Source organism: Centruroides sculpturatus, unplaced genomic scaffold (genome assembly GCF_000671375.1).
Source record: "Centruroides sculpturatus isolate CEXI.00-Female unplaced genomic scaffold, Cexi_2.0 scaffold80, whole genome shotgun sequence".
Classification (NCBI taxonomy): domain Eukaryota; kingdom Metazoa; phylum Arthropoda; class Arachnida; order Scorpiones; family Buthidae; genus Centruroides; species Centruroides sculpturatus.
The window spans coordinates 585,561-603,524 of record NW_019384552.1 but is presented as its reverse complement, the minus strand read 5'-3'; the positions used below and the strand labels follow the sequence as shown (position 1 = coordinate 603,524).

The 17,964-nt window shown below is 33.3% G+C and overlaps 1 protein-coding gene across 1 annotated transcript; it reads right to left on the bottom strand.

Moving 5' to 3' along the window:
• Window positions 1-563: 563 nt before the first annotated feature.
• On the bottom strand, window positions 564-17,565 carry LOC111623700 (TNF receptor-associated factor 5-like). The gene is made up of 13 exons (XM_023366371.1): window positions 17,279-17,565; window positions 14,635-14,799; window positions 14,472-14,567; window positions 14,244-14,390; window positions 11,667-11,741; window positions 11,527-11,601; window positions 8,870-8,965; window positions 7,380-7,421; window positions 7,108-7,173; window positions 5,407-5,454; window positions 1,458-1,505; window positions 1,065-1,109; window positions 564-976 (listed from the first exon to the last, which is right to left on the bottom strand). Exons 1-13 carry the CDS (start codon window positions 17,318-17,320, stop codon window positions 863-865), a joined length of 1,059 nt encoding a protein of 352 aa, XP_023222139.1. The 5' UTR covers window positions 17,321-17,565; the 3' UTR covers window positions 564-862.
• Window positions 17,566-17,964: the final 399 nt, after the last annotated feature.

Below are 17,964 nucleotides of genomic sequence, written 5' to 3'. Positions count from 1 at the left end.
GCCGAACGAACGCCGTTTTACATTTCACTTCTCGAAGTTCTTTCGCAATAACCGATCCGATCGAATCTTATTTTGAAGTAAGTGAAACTGCCCAAGCAGAAAATTTCTTTAAAAATTTAATTAGAAAATACTATTAGTAAAATGGTCACGGTTTTTTTTCCTCTACTCATACAATATGAAATGATTGTATGAGTAGGGCTGGCGGGCAATCTTTGATCTCGTTTAAGATATTTTCTCGGGTAACGTTCATCCGTATAAAGATACACAATCCAAAATATCGAGTAAATTAAAAAAACAGCACCTTAAACTGCCTACGGATGAACACGGTTCGGTTTAAAGGCACGGCGGCAATTTAATCCTTTACTTTTTCGGCCGTTATGTGTGTAACTCGGGGATGCATTGCAATCCTGTCAAATTCGACTTGGGATTATTGCAAATTTCGACGAAGATCGACACCGTCGACCCCAAAAAACAGGCCACGGAATATGTTTTTACGAAGGAAAAGGAAGCATCATTTGCAAAATATTTAGATTTAAGGTACGTGACGAAACAATCTTATTCGTATTTTCTGAACTTTTCCTATGAATCGAATTAAACAGACTTTTCTCTCGAGATATTTTTTAGAGACGTACAAACGTTTTCGGCGATTTCGATGACCTTCCGGTTGTACAGCTCTAGCGTAACAATTTCGAAAACAATTTTAAAAGTAATTATTTTAATTATCGGGAATCAGATTATTTACATAGATATTACGTTTTATTTTACATTAAGATACAAAGAGCATAACGCGAAGACATAGGGCAATTAAATTACAATAATATGTAAAACCAATTCTTTTAATGAAAAGATTTAAAATTTTATTCTAATACCAATATAGGTATATGGCCAAGATTACAATTACGGTTGCGACGCAAAGGCAATAGACGGCGACTTTTAATTTATTATTACTTCGGTTCGACCACTTGCCAATAATTTTCTATAAAAAGTAAATCGGTTGGTCAATAATAATATATCTTAAGAACATTAATAATCTTTCAGTGCGAACGAAACGAATCGTTACTTACTCCGTGACGTACTACTGAGATTTTCTTCTCTTTTGAGCAATTTTCCTGTTTAAAATTTAAATATATAAGTAAACAGTACTTATACGTAACAGGTAAAAAATACAAACTACATTAAACATGATGATTCGATAATTTAATCGATAGAATAAAATGTTTTCCTTATCGACGAGGTACTGGAAGATCATACAGTATTCGTCCATTTTTAGAAAATACCAAACTAACCGCCACTATTTTTTACGGCATTGTGTAATTTTTTAGGCGAATTTTCCTCTATTTTTAGGTTAAATCGTATAGAAAAGGGGTTAGCGAATTATTAAGCATATTTCTAGCCACGGCCGAATAATCGATTAATTTAAATTCCAACCTAATTGAAAGTCATACAGTATTACTTACCCCCAGCCACTTTCTTTCCGTTTGGGTAGATTGATGGCGATGTGTCACCTGCAAAATGAAAATAAAAAAGAATTCGTAAGATTTATTTACTACCAAAACTTACTTTATACGCTGCTTCTCAATGCCAATCAATCCTCGATTTTGTTCTGATACAAAACTAACGACTTGAGTAGCCCGTAAGGAAAATGCTTATAAAATGAAGAAATATTTCATAAAAATTAAATTGTAAGAGGTTTTCGGCTAATGGACATGGGAAATGTATTATATAAAAATTATTTTGTGTTTTTCACTGTTCTAAAAGTTAACTTTTATTATAAATTAAATTAAAAATTCTTTAAATACTGCTTAATAATCAAGAATTTGTATGTTATAATTTTTTTACTTCCGAAAACTTTGTTTTTATTATATTTTCTATTGTAATTGTTATAATTTAAAGGAAAGTTAAACGTTTTAGTAGAAAATTCCGAACAGTTTTATAAAAAGGGTACTTTTAACGCGTATTTCTGTCTGTAGAGTTAGGTATTTCTTATCGGGCAACCATTAATGCGCTAATTTTAATTAACATCGTACCAATTTAAGAGGAAATTTCTATGCAAACCTTATCGTTTGTTAAATACATACGAATAATACGAAACGGTGCCTATTACGGGGAGGTGGTACGATCCTAACCCGACTTATACAAAGCCCGAAAGCATTCCTTACAAATAATTATTCTCTTTCTTACGTATTGAGGAGAAACCACTTATTTATTGCCGTACAGATTTATTTAAAACTATAAAAGCGTTTACGTGGCCTTTCTCGTTACACAACTGACGAAAGCGTGACTTTTCTCCACCTTCCTCTACAGGTTCTACGGCTCTTCGGGCAAAATCGGTCGACTACAAATTCGCCAAAAGAGTGAAAATCGTTTGGCCATTTATAAAATAACGGAAAGAATCTTTCAAACCGAAATAAGGACTGCAACATTTCTGTCGACAGTTGCAAAGTTTAACGTTTGTTTTTCGTTTTTTACTACGGTTTTTCCTAGGTTCTGTCAGTAGTAATTATCAGTGCCGTAACTAGCCATTCCTGTGCCCTGTGCGGGAATTTGCATTTCGGCCCCTTAGTTAATTAGGTTTGGGAAAGTAATAAAACAAATACATGCATTTTGGGCCCCTCTTCCAAGTGGGCCCCGTGCGGGTGCACCTGTTGCACCTGTCTAGTTACGGCACTGGTAATTATCGCAATTATTTTCGAAATTTGATTTTTTAGCAGTAAATTCTTTAAAAGTTTACGTTAAAATATTTCAAGTTTACTAGGATAGGAATACGCAGGGGTAGAGATCGGGGAATTTTTCTGGCTTTTACCAGAGTCGAAAGGTAAGAACCGCCAACGGGAAACCAGGGACGATGGAAGAGGATGGTTGTCAAATATCGACTAGTTGCGTTTTGATAAATAAGAAACAAGTATCAAAATACTTGTATCAACGAAATATCAACGAATTGCTTAACTTTCCTGGCGACATTTAAAGTTTTAGTAACGCAATCTGTTATATTTTATTTTAAAACTTTTTATATTTTTAACTATTATAAAAGTTGCGCACGATATCCCCGGACGGCGAGTTGATTCCCGGACTATCCGGATGGATGGTAACACTATTCCGTGCTCATTTCAATCCGTCCGAGTCGTAGATGGACGAAAATATGAAATATAATGGTTCAAATTCTTACAAGATATTATTATTATTTATTGTGAAATTTTTCGCCCCCTAAAACGTAATTTTGCCGCCCCCTAAAAAGTGCCGCCCGGGGCGGGCCGGCCCCACTACGCTACGCTACTGCCCCCACACATACACTAACATTCATACATAAAGAAAGTACCCCGAATTTTTTCCATTTCTTGACCTTTCGAGGTGTTCTGACCCCAAAAATGTAAAAATCTTGGGGGTCATTTTCGACAGATGACCAAATTTCCCTCTATTATGTACATATAACAGAGGGAAAGTACTTAGGTATAGACCAGTGTTTCTCAACGGGGCAATATCGCCCCCATCTGGGCGTTTTTCCATATAGAAGGGGCGATTTGTAACATTTAATATTTTAGGGGCGAAAACGTCTCCTGTTCACGTCCGGTCAAACGAACTATTTTCAACGTTTCTGCAACGTTTACAATCGTTCTATAATCGAACCAATATTCGAATTTTATGTTCGAATTTAATTCGAACATAAAATTCTATAAAGTTCTATAATCGAACCAATATTCGAATTTTATGTTCGAATTTAATTCGAACATAAGCATTCGAAATAGAAAGCCACTTTTAACCTCTTTCAACCCCATATCTCCCGCACCCTTATAGCTATCGAGACGCAACCACCCCTATGCACGAATGGAGACTTGGGGCTACCACCACATACAAACACTATTCACGTGCGATGTGTAGTTTTGGCGGAAAAGTGAAATATAGGGACACACACGTCCATATACTATATATAGATAGATATAGATATAGAAATCGTACAATAATTAAACAAATAACATTATACTAGTCACTAGTTTATTCAATGCAGTACGAATTTGGCGTTAGCCTTGGCCCTCGGCATCGGAATTTTGAAGGGGGCGACGATTCGTTAGAGGTTGAGAAACACTGGTTTAGGCGAAACGTAGTTTTTCCGCCATGAAATAATTTTTGCTGTGACCGGATCAAATATTGTTTTCCCCTTCTTATCTAAATAGTGCTTTTGTTTCTTTAAGTACGCCACAAAATTAAAAATAGGGAATAGAATTACTAAGCGTTTGGAATAGATATAGATTAAGCATTATTAGAGCGAAACCTGTGTTATTGTTGTGTCCGTAACTACTTTATTTGTGAAAATGAATTTTTCCAGTTAAGTGTCGCGGCATTTCTTCCGAGTGCCTTTCTCAAACGGTGAAACTGTTAAATACAAAATATATTTTATATTCGAATAATATTCCACGAAAATGTATTTTATATTCTTTATTGAAATTTAAAAGGCTTGTTTCGATTTCTTCTCGAATTATTTTCCGTTGCCTTATTTCATTCACTAAACAATATTCGCCTTTGTGAAAATTGAACAACTTGCATTCCAGTGAAATTGTAATGTTCAATATGACTATACGTCATTATATTTTGCCACTTTAAAAAGTAAAGTAGAAGAAGGATATAATGACGTATAGTCATATTGAACATTACAACTTCACTTGATAAAAATTGTATAAGCCACGAATATAAAACAAGTTTTATTTTTTGTTGTTTTTTTTATGGAAATTGCATTCAAATTTTTATAATGTAATTAATATTTTAATACTAACTTAAAGACATTTTTATTTATAAATAGTTAAGTAGTCGCTTTTTAATGTAATGGAAGTTCGGATTATCATTTATGGTTATTTTATAGCTTGATATTGCTGTACACGCGAGTGTGTAAAAAACGATCGTTTCGTTTTTTCCACTCTCGTATTTCGGTTAAACATCGGTACAGAGATGCAGAATGAATGAATTTCCTAGTTTAAAATTCGGAAAAACCGTCTACTATGCTAGTATATAATTCAACAAACAATTCTACATTCTTACCAATTTACTAAAATATAGTGAAATGGTAAACACACTTATATGATAAATTGTTAAACGCGGGTAAACCTACATAACAATACGCTGAAATAATTTCAAAAAATATAAGTTAATTTAACAAACAGTAACTGCACTTGGGGAGGAAGTCAATCAAACCAGCGATATATCAGAGGGCGCAATATAACCGACATGTCTATTAAAATGTGTTTAAGTATAATATTTCTGATCTGGACATACTTTTTTGTGGGATGTATTTCCGACATTGTTAGTTTCAATACCAATTGATTGGAATAAGGTAATACTTCTTGTCCAGTAGAAATTGAATGACTAGCGATTTTTTTTTAATTTATTTTTAAAAATTCTGAAAGATATAATACTTACCGATGTCGATGCTACTTCCTTTGGAATAGTTTGATCGCCACTTGTCACCTATATTTATTGTTTACAATGAAAAAAAAAATTAGTTTCATCTGTTAATTTAATATTTCAATTTTATAATGACAAGAATCATTGGCAATATTTTAACAATACTCACTGTTTTAAATTTGTTTTATTTCATTGCGAAAAGTTATTTTAATGTACAGTACAATAGCCCTTCGTTATGTGGTGCACGTCGGAGTCAAACCAAATGAGCAATATCGTTTGTTTGCAAACCTGTCTTACGTATTTTTCGTCTCCGTGTCGAATTTTTTTGTGGGCTGTATTTTATTCAATAGTAGTTCCAATGCCAACGATTGGAATAAGGTAATATCTCCTTTCCAATAGAAGTTGAATGGCAATCAATGTTTAAAAAGTATTGGCCAAACCGATTTTATATTTGGAACACAATGTTTTGTGATATATCGGGATCGTCAACATAACGAGGGACTATTGTATATAAAATTTTATTTGTATATAAAATTGAAAAATATCATTAAAAGACTAATAACTAGATGTTCGAATGACTAAGTTTTCATTTCTCAGTTTTTCACTCGATTCGTGTATAACAGAGGATGTGAGGCCAGAGTCGGGGCCGAAGTCTGGAGGCACAGAGTCAGAAATTTCTGTAGAGCCAGTTCTGAAGTTAGAGCTAGTGAAAAAATGGATCTATGGCTTCAACTATTTTGGTCATTCACAATCGTGAGAGGGAAACATAATGCTATATGCTTTGGTGTTTAATTGCATAATTTTCATTTCACTTTTTGTTTTCTGTACTTATTTCTTAAAATATGTAAAATGTTTACTATTAGTTTAGCATTCTGATAAACCAGAGAAGCCGAAACCGGAGACGAATTTAGACTTTTTCAGTCTCCGCAGTCTTGGTCACACTTATTCCATTATTAACAACAGGTCGAGTTAAGGCTTAATGAAAATAATTATCTTTACTTTTGTTATATAACGGATTGAAAGAAAAAAACGATCTTAGCTGGGAATGTGTAAACCTTCTTTTCATAACTATCTGCATTCTATTCTTTTGCAGCTCGACTTGCACAAAAGTTTATAGTTAGCATTCAAATTTCGTCACTTGTTTAGGTCCCGGGAACCTTTATCTCCTATAACAACTGATCACGTGACCGATTTTCCCAACAAAAAGCTATAAAAGACGTTTCCTACCCCCTCTCGGGGGAGTCTCCTAACGAAGCCGGACCGAAGACATCGGATATCATCCGATAGTCGCGAACTTTTATATTTGTGCCAATTTCGATTACCCTAAAACACCACTTATTGGATTTCAGTGTGCTTAATTAATTTGAATCTTCGTAGAAACCTACAAAGAGGTATGAAAATCCGTGTGAACTCTCTCTCTCGAGATCTTAGGCGTGTTTAGCGTCGAGACTAGTGTTTGTAGTTTTTGTTAATCTTGTTTATTTTAATAAATTCTTGTTTTATTTGTTAAACGGTAGACTCCTTTACTCGTATACTGCCTACGCCTTATCGTCGACCCCGATTACTCTCCCTCCACTCGACCGACCCTCGGACCATAAACGTAAATTAGCCATCTTGACAAGTGGCTGGAAAGGGAGGTGCGACCGTCCCCGATTCCCTGGCGGTTCACATCTATTTAATTTAATAAACTTGTAAATGATATGATGTAATACTTACCGATATCGATGCCACTTCCGTTGGAATAGTTTGATTGTCACTTGCTTTGGAATAGTTTGATCGCCACTTTATTACGTTTCCAAAAAGATAAAAATAAAAAGTACTAAAATCACAATAAATTTTAACAAAATTCTATATTAAATGCTTTAATTAAACTTTTGTTGCATTTCTGTTAATGGAGCAATCAGAAAATAAAGAAAAAAACAATAATAAAATATGTCCCCAGTTGTTGTATTTCAAAAAGGATTTATTAGCATATAAAAAAGTCTTACCTCTTTTAAATCTTCTTTTAGTTTTGTTATTTCTTCTCTCATCTAAGAGAAATGTAAAATGTGGTATAAATATAATTTTTATTTTCTTTCAATTTGAAATCTATTAATAGCCTTATTAAACAGATGCGCTCTTAAGAGCGTTGGCATTACAACACGTTTTTACCAGTATTACAAACAACGAATGTGACAAATATCCGTTAATAATTCATTCGGGTGTGATGTTACACAAAGAAAAGTTTTATTCCAGGTGTAAATATTGGCCGGATGGCCAAGCGGCCAAGGTAGCAGCCTACAGCTCTGGGGGACCCGGGCTAGAATCCGAACGGGTCGAAAAATCCCCAGGAATTTTTCGGGGGTGGTCCGTTCGGATATGTCGGGCCCCGCCCCTCACCACTCGGCAGCCCCATTGTGGGCCTGGTCGAACCCATAATGGGCTTGCAAAAAGAGGCCCTCTTAGTGCCCACAGGCCGGAAAGAGTTAAAAAAAAGTGTAAATATATGGGAAAGTGAAATTCGATTTACGACGACTCGTTTAATAACTGCTTTGCTGGGAACCAATTAGCCTACATCGTAAACGAGGGAATTAAAAAATTGATATTTTATTTTAAACGAACTTCTCGTTCGTTTTACACGTAAAATTCAAAGTTTGAGATAGAATCGAGAGATTAGATAGGGATTATCTACCTGGGATCTAATCCTAACTATTTTCGATAATAACGAATTTTCGGTATCCAATAACAACGGGAGGCTAATGAAAATTATTGGAATACCAAAGCCCACTTTAAGGCCTAAGAGACCAACATACAATGTTGCGTGGTATTACTTCGAATATGCAAAGGAAGACTCCAAGAAGATCTCAACGGGTTTATCTGTGTAAATTAAGAGAAGTGCTTTAAACATCGGTGGACAAATGTATTTTTATTATATTTCAATAAACTTCTGTGAAATTCATTTTAAAAAATCTTAAAAAATTATTAAGAAACATTATTTGTGGAATCGTTCTTTTCCTTCAAATAGTGAACCGATACAAAAAATCCTCGAGATTATCTTAAATTTGCTCAAGAAGTATCGAGTAAATTTCAATAAATATCCGTCTTGTGGGAAATTCGTGATATACATTCGCGTTAATTAAGCATTCCCTAGAAATTTAATCAAAATGAAAAACGTATCGAGTTAAAAGATGTATATTCACTAAATAAGCCAAATAAAATGAAAGTTAAATAAATGAAAACTAATTATTCATTAATTTATTGTATAATAGGCTAAAATAGCTTATTATAAAATAAACTAAAATCCAAAGTTACTTTTTTCAGATAGACTATTCCTGGACAGACCAGTCATATTCTATTTCAAAAAGTAGTTTATCATAAAATGCTCTTATAAAAATTAATATTTTAGGAAATTTTTGTAAATTTATATATCGTATTAATACTTTCTTCACTGAAAATTATCACTGTAATCTGAATTTAATGTGATTCGAATTATACTTACTTTGAAAATTTTTGTATTTTGTTCCGATAAATATCTCATTAAGTGTGACGAATGTCGTTCGATTCTTTCGTGATTAATCATATTTATTTTTTCATCCTAAACAAAACAGTAATTAAGTCATGCTTTATGTCGTAATTCATCATTATACGTAGTGTTTCATAATGTAATAAAGAAGTTTGACATCTTATTGTTATTATGCAATTGAAGATACAGATTTAGAAAGATCCCGTGATAAAAGTGGTTTCGATGGATTTGGCTAAATCTTTAATTTGTGTAGTGGTCTCGATCCAAAGGCACAAAGTCGAGAAATGGACAATTTTCGAGTTATCGAGCTTCCAAAATTAAAAAAAAAAAAAATGGCGTAATTCGGCATCAATTGTAAAGCCCTAATTCATTTTAATTTCAAAATATAAAATAGTTTGTTCCAACAGAGTTTCTTTTCAACCGTTATCAAGTGTTGGGGAGACGGTCGGATGGCCGAGCGGTTAAGGTAGCAGCCTACCGTTCTGGGGGATCCGGGATCCAATCCGGACGGGTCGAAAAATCCCCAGGAATTTTTTGGGGGTGTTCCGTCCGGGTATGTTGGGCCCCGTCCCTCACCACCCGGCTGCCCCATTGGGGGCCTGTTTGAGCAAACCCATAATAGGGTTTGCTCAAAGAGGCCCTCCTAGTGCCCACAAGGCGGACAGAGTTAAAAACAAAGTATCAGGGAGTAAGTCTCTTCGGAGAAAGAATCCATACGCTACATAACCATGCACTATATCTAATAGCGCGGTATAAATCCAAACGCGCCGTTCGTGAATATCTCATATAAATAAACATTTAAAAAATGAATCCCGAAAAATATTAAATTTATTAGAGAATGAGAAAATTTATTAGAAAAAGAAAGAAAGAAAGAATTTTTTTCGACTCGTTAGACGAATCTAGTGTTATTAGTGGTTTCGATTAAATGTTTTTGTATTCTGTTGTACACCTGTAATTGTTTCTTTTTTTTTCGTTTTTGCTCGCATACTACTGTCTTTTTTTTATTTATTAATTTTCAGGGTTGCAATTTGATTAGGATAAACACAATACTAAAAATAAATATTTGTTAGTCTACTTATTTTTAGTCGTATAAAAATTGCAAATTTTGCAGATTCATATTTATGTACTTTAAATACTTTAAATTTTTTAAGTATATTAAATAACTTGTACAATTACTCAGTTTTGTATTTTATTAGCAAAAACTATTCAAAAATAAACAATAATGCTTTACATTTGAATTCAGAATTCCCCACCCTAGATTGCCAGATTTACACACTGTGCAGCGGGAGTATTGGGCTGATGTGTATTGCGTAATGAACGATGTCTCCACAAGGAAATTCAAATACCTTGTCGAACAGCATTAACGTTTGAAAACGTGTCATTTTTCCCGTGAAGACTTTCTATCAAGACGACAAGAATACAAAATATCAGAGATTCTGCCAAATCCACGAGGACTCATTTCTCAGAGAGTTCGTGCGGGCTTGTGTGAAGTATGTAGTAATACATCAAGTTCTGTAAGTAGAGTCAACTGCCGATTTAGTGGGGTAATGTAGGATTAACTGATCACGATATTTCGAATTCCATGGTAAATCCACAAATTACTTGAAAATAACTACGTGCACAATAACAGACAGTCTACTACCTTTCAGTGTGCTATAAGGAAACTAAACAAAGTAATATGCACAATACAATATGAAAAATATATAGCTTATTACTAATCACGAAGACTTTACTCACTTAAAAATTACACAATAGCGTTCTTAATAAAAATTAAAATTATAGTAATTAATCGTACATTAAATGAAGTAACATAACTATGAAAATTTTAAAATTATAGTACTGTAGATTAATATGAAATCGACACTTTATTAAATCTAATAACGATATTGTGTTGTATTGTTCTTGATAGTGCATGTTTAACGAACACTGGTGCATGCGCTCCTTCCGTCACCGACCACGGTCAGTTCTCAACCCGGTAAATCCGCCTCCGATAAATAGGGAGTATCTACACGTTTTCAATGTAGTGTCCGCTAGAGATTTGACACACATCCCAAAAAATTTGACTTCTTGTGTCAAGTCTTCATCGACTAATTCCTAACGATCTCTCCTCCGATCGTTTCTTAATTCCTTAGCCAATCTGGTTGAATTTTAGGACTATGCATACAGAGCTCGTAAATCTGTTCCACAGTTTCACCAAAAGATTCTCTTCCAGTGATTTTCTTTATGTAAAAATAGTTTCACTGAATGAGTTATACCATGTGTAAACAATTTTCTAGTTGGGACAGGCCTACTATATGTAAAAACCATACCGACCATAAGAACCAATCATTGCATTTTGAGTGCCTGACTATGAAACTCACTTTATGAAATTTTAACACTTTGTCTCAGTGAAACTTGCCATTTTCCGAGACACAACGTTATTGCTGCTGCTGGAAAAGTATGAACTACTTATACTGTTGGAAAGAAACTTGTAGTACGAAAGGATATTTCTCAGTAAACATTACTATTATCCTTTCGCTATTTTCATTACTATAATTTTCTGAACTTATTTACTGCATTATGAAACACCCTTATATCAGTAAAAGTTAATTCAATAAATCATCGAAATATTTTAAGGAAAAGAAAAACCTCACCTCGTAATGGCAATGTAGTAAACTATATTTACATTTCACTATTTTTCGATTACATGTATCGAGATGTCTCTTTAACTGGAACAAATGATAAAATATGGAAATGATCATCTTAAGATAGTGATTTAAAAGATTATTATTACCTCACATCTTTTCATTTTCATTTCGCAATATTCACAAGGAATTGAGATCATTCTGCATTGCTTTTCCTCATGGTCCTACAAAGAAAGATTAAAGATTATGAAAATGATATATTTAACTTATACTGGTAACTTTAATTCTATGGAATTGATGTTTAATGTTTAAATCAAGATTATATAAATATTATACAGGTCATAGGCAAAATGTTATGCATCGATAAGATGGCGTTAGAATCGATTGTAGATTTATTAGAGCGAATGTAACGACTTTGGTAATAAGTGATTTCAATATTATAGTAAAGTAATAATTTCATGTTAAATAATGGTATAATTTAAAGAAACCTTTAGTATCTTGCAGGACCATCTGTTTCCTCGATATATGTTGTGATACAGTCGGACAAGAATAGCAGGATGACCTTCTGCTTGTCATACTTGCAAGTGAAGTCCATCAGCGTTCTTGTGGACCAAAGAATGTTGAAACGCCAGATTAACGCCCTGTCAGAGCTATGAGTCTTATGAAAATTGATGGTCATGTTTGGAAACAACCTTACTCCCAGAACTGGAGACACTTTTCACAAACTTTCACATTTTCTTTGGTGGCTCAAGATTAATGCTTGAACACTAAAAGCATAGACGACCGCAGTCAACCGAGCCCCAGCCCGTGGCAACGCGAGCCACAAAAAACTTCCAACTTCCTGGTACAGTTGAAACAGTTTCCCATAAGGAAGACCGGGCTTTACACTTCCAGTAAAGGGGGCCATGGCGTGCGTGTCAAAGCCAATGAGGAGAGGAGTTGTACTCCTATTGCCAAACAGTTACCAATGGGAATCGTATTCCCGTCGCTAATTGTTATCTGCCACGATGAATGATAGACAAAACCTCTGCTACTCTCATCTGTCCTGCAGAACTGGAAATGGGAACACGTCCTAGTAAGGATGAGTGATAAATTAAAACCTTCTGGTGCTCCGAGACAGAAAATTGGCATTTCTGTACATATATTTTACATCATAATCTAATACTGTACTATCATCTAATCGTAGCTAAAGAATTATTCATAAATTATGATATACAACTGCAATGGTAAAATTGTTCTTTTTTTTTCAATTTTAGTATCCCGAGACTTAAAACTACTAAGCATGTACTGTACTTTACTTGCCTAGTGGTGATTCGGCGCTGGGTATCCAGTCTGTGAGATCTGAATAGCCCATGTGACTAATTAATAATTTAATTATAAAGTTAAATTTTTAGAGGAAAATATTCTTTAATTTTGGTGAGAAAATAGTTTTTTCTAAACGTGGGAAATTGATAAAAAGTCACTTCCTTCAACGGAAGTTGAAACATCCTTCTGTTTTACCCTTTTCTACCAAAAATCTCAGCACCCTGGAAATTGTCGACCCCTCGATAAATCCCCTTTTCCTCTGTTTACGTGAGAGAATCCAAAAAGCTGATTGGGGAAAAATCAAGAGAAATAGAAAGAGTTTTGCAGGATTCCGGGAGTACGCCACGAAATTCCATAGAAGGAAGACGTATTTCATATTGGCTCCCTAAGGCCAACGCCCTTAGTTGGGAGTACGTCAGAAGATCTCCTAGAAGACAGACGTATTCCATGTCATCTCTTGAAGGCCAACGCCCATAGTCGTATCCAGCATATTTTAATAATGAGTTTAAGTTAGAGAGAAATAAGAAGAAAATATATAAAAATGTGCCAGGCACGACCTATTCAAGAAAGAACTGAAGTCTCTCATTAAAGAACAGATGAAGATACAAAGCATCCAGAGGTAGTATGATTATAGTAGAAAATTGTGAGCTCTCTCTCTCTAAACATATCAGTTAATTATTCCATTGTATAATTTCTGTTTTTCTGTCTTATTAAATTTTTGTTGGTGTTTGTTAAAAGTATGTCTCTCAAGTGTATGAATCCAAACCTCTTCCCTCTACGAAGGAAACGCGTGTTAATCCGCGTCTCTAAATTTGATTAACTGGTGTCGGGAATCCTGATGAGGGAACGAGCGATTGTGAAATCCTCTAGTCCCGTTTGAAATTAACATTCAAACTGTAAATGAACTTATTTGTAAGTCCCTCCGCACTCGATTTTCTTTGAGTAGAAAAACCATCTCTGTCCGACAAACAGAGGGCTATTCTAAAGAATAGTTGCCGAATAAGTGATTCTACGGTCATAGTTACTCAGTACCCACGGCTAGCCCCTCACACAGTCATTTACGCGTTTTTCTGAATGGTACCGACAAAATTATATAACTGAAGTTCTAAATATATATTAGAACCTAATTTAGAAAACAAAATAATATTAATATTTCAAATTTTGTAATATTCCAGATGTGAAAAGATAGAATCAAAAGTAATGAAATAGCGTCCAAAACACTCAATATACATTATATTAAGTTAATATTACCTTAGGTCCGGTTCACTTAAGCGTTACTTAATAAATATTAGAATATAACTGCAGTGCCTCGAAGTTTTTTATTAATAATCGAAGCTTTTTATATCTTTTTATATCTGCTCATATATCGAAGTTTTTTATTAATAACTAAATGCCTATACTTAGAGACAAATGGAAATAACCTTGGCCGAGCTTAATTTGATTGTTTTGTTGCAATGTTTACAATCGATAAATCTGTGAATGCAATCACGAGAGAGGTGTAGAAGTAATTCTTCAGAAATCAAATCTTTTCCACATTCGAGTGGACAACATACGAGGGTTGTCTCGTCCTATAGAAAGAAAATATATTATTGATTCATTGTTTCATTTTCTGTAAATTCTATATAAACTTAAATAATACGAAAACTCACTTTTGAAGACTGTTTATCGGTGGTTTCATCGTAGTTTTCGGATTCGTTTAAAACGTTTTCTTCCGATTCGGAGGTGGGCGATTCATCATCATCTACCTAAAAACAAATTTTGTTTAACGAAGATTATGAAAACGAGAAAATTTGTTAACCTTAAAAATGAAACCTGTCGATAGCAAAAAATGGTTTGATGAACTGGACACTGAACCAATGATTCGGTGAGTCTCGATTTATCCAAACATTTGGCACAAAGTTCGCATCGACACGATGAACATAAGACCAGGCCCGGTAGTTTCGAGCATTTAGGATTTTCGCAGACTGGAACGTATGTCTAATAATTGAAAAAATTTCATTGTTTTATTGAAAAGTAAAACTTATTCTAAAAATATATAAATTTCTTAATTTTACTAAATGAATAAACTTATTTCAATTTCTTAGAGAAAATATAATAAAAATCATATAAATGTTATGTATACTCTATATATTGTAAATAAGATTTGTAGAAAAATGATTCAAGATCATAGTTTTAAAATTATTGATTAAGCAACTAAATACTGTGTTTATTAAAACGTTTATATGGTGGATTAACTATTGAGATTACGAATTTAAATTATTACATATGAATCAAACTGAAAGAAATCTACTTTATCACGTCGTTGCTGGACTTCCCTGCATTCTTTATTTTTCATTTCTACCTTTAAGTCTTCAGATATACTGTACATAAAATTACTGATACGAGTAATTAGTCGAAAAAAATGGGAGTCATTTAACTATTTAAAAAATATTACATTACCTTTACCACATCTTAAGCATATAAAAATCTTTCCGTCTAGTTTCCACGTAAATCACGATTAATAACACAAAAAATATTTATTTGAAGAAATTTCATAAAAGTTAGTTGTTTTTAAATTTTATCCCCGGTCTAGAATTGGGGAAATATCAATTTTTGAAACCATTTCATCAATAAATACACATTGAAAAAAGAACGAACTTGGTTTATTCTATCGCCAAGTTATATATATACAGTATATATATATAAAAGTTATAAAAAAAAGTCAATATTTAGAAGGGAAAACGATTTTTGAAAAAAATTCGAGAAAGATATATTTATTTTTGTAGTAAACTGAAAAGTTTTACGAACAAAAAACTGTCATAACTCAGAAGTTTTTAGATATGGTTCCATCCCCTTAATATCCCTCGAAACTATGGTCTGATTTTTTGATAATTTGCAGAAATATTTTCTCTAATACATAAACCTCCCTGCAAAATTTTGTAAATTGTCGACAAAAGGAACAGGAATGACTAAGCTTCAAATTGGGTTGAAAAAAATCACACACTATCATTCATACATACAGAAGAATTAACCCACTTTTTTCATTTCTAGAAGTTTCAAGATTCTCCAGTCCAAGAGATGTAAAAATTTTGAGGGAGATCATTTTTTGACCGATCGCCATACTATATTTTTATTATATCAAAGCCGAAAAAGCAAAAATGGAAAAATGTTTGTTTCCTCCAATTTTTATATAATTTAATTTGCGCAACTGAAAGTTGAAAAATTGCAAAAATTCAAATTGAAGACCTATAAATTCCCACTGTCGTCCGTCTGTCTTTCGTTAATCTCGAGAACGGAGTTAGATAAATGAAATCTGAGACAAGGCATGGAATGCTCAGTGAAAAGAGGTCCGATAAACTATATATGAATTATCGATTCAAACCGGAAGTTACGTTATTTCAATTCAAATCCTTTCCTCTAAAAGCAGTTAATAGATGACCTGCATGACTCTATTATTAAAGGAAAAGTATGATGTACTGCACGGTGGCAAGACACTACTAATTTCGGGTGGAAAGCATATATTTTAAATTAAATAAATTAAAAATATGATTTAAAATTGTGGCCTGGCATTGTGACCATGTCACAATAAATAAATGCTCGTTCTTTTTCCCTCTTCTTACTTTTTTGTTTCTATATTGTCTATTTGGACCTTGTTTATAAATAGGACTTATTATACTGGTGTAGTTTCTGATAAGCAAAAAGAAGTCTTAGTCAAAAGTCAAAACAAAGTATCGTTTTTTCACCCGAAACTACACCTGTATAATAGGTTCTGTTTATAAACAAGATCCAAGAAAACAATGTAGAAACAAAAACGTAAAAGTGAAAGCTTTGTTTATTATTTAACAGAAGTCTTCCCTTAACTTCATTAACTCGAAGTAATTAGGCTGCAATTTTCAAATTTCAGACGTAGATTTCTACTGTAGTCCGTCTGTCCGTCCTTTTTCAATCTCGAGAATATAGTTAGATAGATGAAAATCGAGAGCAGATATGGAAAGCTTAGAAACAGGAGGCCTCAATTACTACAATACAAACATCCGGTATGGACCGGAAGTCGCAGAATTTTTTAAATTGAAATATTATTAAAAATTGCAGCCCGATATTGCTACGACGTCACAATAATTAATTGCTCGTTCTTTATTCTTTATTCACGTAAATAGCTACATTTCGATGACAAATAATGTCACTTCTAAAGATAAAATAATATATTTCACATTTTACATAAAGTATGGTATAAATATCCGATTATCGTATCACTAATTAACTTTTACGACACTCTCCTTAATAATAATCGATAAGAGTTAAGATAAAATCAGAGAAATGAAGGGAAAATCAAAATGAATTAATTCATAAGTAACTTATAAAATGATAAAATGAAAAAATATTTGAAAGTATTACGAAACTTCATTACACGCGTACAATTAGAATAAGACTAATCACTTTTTAAGTTTGTACAAATGAATATTTATAATATATTTACCCGGGAACTTTCTAGCTGAGATGAAGTAGAACTCTCTTCCATATTACTGTTAAAGTACCAACAATCGAAGTAGAATTACAATGAAGAAGTATTTTTATCTTATCGGCGATGATAAGAAAGTCGTGTCGTTGTGAACTTTTGTCATAAAATAATATACGGAAGAATTTCCATTTTAAAAAGATAATTAATTTACATTATTAAATTGAAAAACTTTTCAACGTACAGTACTGTACATCTCGATGTAAAGTTAATCGATGGATTCGTAAACAAAAATGCAATTAAAATAATATTAATTATTTTGTTTTTGTATTTCACGGACAGCAATAACTTTTTATGCTTGTTTTTACTTTCCCATTTTATATAACAGAGGAAAAAGTATGGCCATGGATTAAGCATGATTTTGGACTCGGAGACCTTGAAACGTCGAGATGTGCAAACAAATTCGGGTGTTTTTCCTGTATGTACGAGTGTTAGTGTGTGTGGGATGACACGAAATCGTTCACCCTCTTCAAAATTTATCAAGTCTTGTACATTTTGTCGAAATTCTGCAGGGCGGTTTGCTTATTAGGGAGATCAACTTACGATAAATTGAATGTAGACCTATAATGGGAGCATGGACTATACACAGTTTACAGAAATTATTGCAAAAAACATAACAACATATTTTATTTGGAACTGGAGAACAA